Here is a 3168-nt window from a genome sequence, read left to right as displayed (position 1 = left end):
CCACTTAATGGCCAAGCATGTGGATGGAGAGAGAGAGAGAGAGAGTCTAGCGGGTACAAAGCCACTTAATGGCCAAGCATGTGGATGGAGAGAGAGAGAGAGAGAGAGTAGCAGGTATGAAGTATTAAATGGCCAAGCATGTGGGGAGAGAGAGAGAGAGAGAGAGAGAGAGAGAGAGAGAGGTGTGGCAGGTACGAAGCATTGACGATACTTTATGGATGGAGAGAGAGAGAGAGAGAGAGAGAGAGAGAAAGACGGGGGTGAGGAAGCAACCTCGCATCAGTACAACCTTGCATTATCAAGAGCAGAGATGCAGCATATGCTCGGATGGCATCTCCACTGGACAACTCTACAGCCTCAACAAGAGGAATTCAGGACTGGGCTTGGCATGGCATGTAATGACACGACGAAAGAAACAGTGAGTGTTGATGGGAACATCATGTAGAGAGTGTGTGCCCATGGGTAGACCATGTGTCTTGATGCACAACGGCCAGTGCGTAAACTACTCACAGTTGCAAGAGCAACCAACATAAGTGCAACCAACATAAGTGCAACAGTCTTAAATTCTAGAGCAAAAGAATCAACATTCAACAAGGTTCTATCGATGCAATATTTAGAAGGTTCTAGCAACTAGGTGGGTTCTCTCTCTCTCTCTCTCTCTCTCTCTCTCTCTCTCTCTCTATCTATTTTATTCCCTCTTGCACTGCTAATTCCATAAACTCAGCTAGCCATTCATGTACAACAGAAAATAGCATGGCAGAAGTGGGCTTCTTCAACCATGCCTACCTCGATCACAATTACTACTCGATTGAAGAGTGGAGATCCATTGATGAATACCCTAGCTATGGCGGCACTCCGACAAGAGGCGTCGGCCCAATTATGCTAGGAATGAACCCAGCAGGTGCCGATGTTGGTGAACCTCCTCACAAATCTTTTTCCATGATGATGAAGGGGCTTGGGCTACCTGGCACACACAAGGCAAGTGGCCACCTTAGCGATGCAGATGAGTTGCAAGCACCAATATGCATGACATGAATATAGGGTTCTACCACAAGATCCAGAGGTCGAATGCAATCCTACTCCATGTTCCATTCTCGCAGTCAGGCAGTGTGCAGACCCGAGAGGGTGACCTTTACTATGGAGATGGGGGTGAGAATTTGTGACTTATGGTAATGGCAATCTCACCTATGTATCCCAGTCGGGGGGGCTAATAAGCTTGCTCTGAGGGCTCAAGCTAGGGCTCCCCTTTGCGAGCGCAAGTGCTTCCTCTCGGATCACAGCTTTTGGCGCGCACGTGCATGCAGACATACATTTACACACTTACTCTCATGCCTCAGCTACTCCTTTTGAAATTGTGTGTGCAAACAAGGGAAAGCGCTCCCAGAGCAAGGCCACCTCCTTCTGATGAACCCTCTTGAAAGCATTTATCCATCAAAGCACTGGCCGACAGTGGGCATGATTCTCTCTCTCTCTCTCTCTCTCATGCGCAGATCACAGAAGATGATCCACTGGCAGCATTCTCTCTTTCTCTCTCTCTCTCTCTCTCTCTCTCTCTCAGAGACAAACGTCGATGGTCTCCGCGAGTTGCAATCTGCAACTGTTTGCTGAGCACGGATGATGGCGAGCGAGCCTCTCTCTTCAGCGACCCGTAGGGTTCTTGGAAATTTCCAAAATACCCCTTCAAATTTTCAAAATTCCCAAAACACCCCCAATATATTTTGTCACAAATTCGCAAAATGCTCTACAATTTTTCCAAAATTCCCAATACCCATGGTCTTGGGATTAAATTTCTCGAAAGACATAAATTTTGTAGCTTTTCTTAAGAAGACTTGGTTGTCTATCAATACAAGATGCTAAACCTAGAATTTGAGTATGTTAAGTAGGCTCCGGAGATGAATTGCTTCATTATTTTTAGACGCAATATTTGCCCTTATTAGCGAGGTAATTTGTGACTATTACATGCTACGCACTCAAAATCGGATCTTAATTAATGTCAATAAAAAAGGATTAAAGATAAGAAAAATAAATACAAGGGTATTTTGGTGATTTTTGAAGTTTGGGAAAGTTTTCTGGGAAATTCTACAAATTACAAGGGTATTTTGGTAATTTTCTCAAGAAAAAACCAATCAGACGTTTGCTTTGGGGTAGTTTGAAAGAGAATTTTTCACAATTTAACTCCATTTTTTTGAATTTTCCAAGCAGACTTTCTCCTTGTCCCCCCTCCCTTCAACCGGTGTTTTGATTGTTCAATTCAATTGTTCAAGGCTTAGGTGACACACTTTTCCCAAACAAAGAGAGAGAGAGAGAGAGAGAGAGGACGTTGAAGCACCTACTCCCTGTGTTCGGGAAAAATCATTTTTCCACACATACAAAATTCCTTTCCTTGATTTTGTCAAGGGGAAATTTTAGAAAATCGGGTTATTGTTTTGGATTTTCACACTTTTTTTCTCTATTTTGGGGCAAAATTTCTCCTTTTCCCCTTGTCCTCAACCAGCATTTTGGAAATTGGAACTGCACGATATTAAGCTTCTCTCTCTCTCTCTCTCTCTCTCTCTCTCTCTCTCTCTCTCTCTCTCTGACAGAGGGGGAAATCTGCGATTAGACGTCTATAGCTTGGCGTCCAAGGCACAACATGACAATGAGGCAGATGCATGCGAAGAAGAAGGATTTGTACCAAGGCAAAATGATACATACTAATATTCGTGATAGTGGGTTGCTTTAAAAGAACATGTCTCCCATGTCATGCTAGAATAGTCATGAGCGCTCTGGAGAGAGAGAGAGAGAGAGAGAGAGAGAGAGAGAGAGAGAGAGAGAGAGAGAGAGAGAGAGAGAGGGTGCACTGATGTGAACCCAAAGCTCAAAATAAGGGTTGAGTCACACCCGATGCAGACAGGGATAAGGGAAGAAAACACAACCTCCGAACTTTGATCGCTCGACGAGACAACGAGGACGAGAGAGAGAGAGAGAGAGAGAGAGAGAGAGAGAGAGAGAGAGAGAGAGAGAGAGAGAGAGAGAGAAGGGATAGGTGTTGCTACTACAAAAGGAGTGAAGGACTGCTGCATCAACAAATGCGACCTCCACTGTTTTTTCAACGGTCGCTATCTTTTTTTATCCCAACAGCTGTGTATAAAGTGAAAAACTAAAATCATTATCATCATCATCATCAAT

The 3168-nt window shown here is 44.2% G+C and overlaps 1 protein-coding gene across 1 annotated transcript; it reads left to right on the top strand.

Annotated features, from left to right (window-relative positions):
* The first annotated feature begins 209 nt into the window (after window positions 1–209).
* LOC147458434 (uncharacterized) lies at window positions 210–1058 on the top strand. The gene is made up of 3 exons (XM_086511849.1): window positions 210–418; window positions 628–634; window positions 746–1058. Exons 1-3 carry the CDS (start codon window positions 215–217, stop codon window positions 1033–1035), a joined length of 501 nt encoding a protein of 166 aa, XP_086367975.1. The 5' UTR covers window positions 210–214; the 3' UTR covers window positions 1036–1058.
* Window positions 1059–3168: the final 2110 nt, after the last annotated feature.

The sequence above is a fragment of the Adiantum capillus-veneris genome, chromosome 5, assembly GCF_014529385.1.
Source record: "Adiantum capillus-veneris isolate H3 chromosome 5, ASM1452938v2, whole genome shotgun sequence".
Taxonomy (NCBI): domain Eukaryota; kingdom Viridiplantae; phylum Streptophyta; class Polypodiopsida; order Polypodiales; family Pteridaceae; genus Adiantum; species Adiantum capillus-veneris.
The sequence above is the reverse complement of the archived record's forward strand: the minus strand, read 5'-3'. Positions and strand labels throughout refer to the sequence as shown.

Excerpts from the sequence above, each read along its gene's own strand:
- LOC147458434 (XM_086511849.1), top strand. The coding sequence starts at position 215 with ATGGATGGAGAGAGAGAGAGAGAGAGAGAGAGAGAGAAAGACGGGGGT.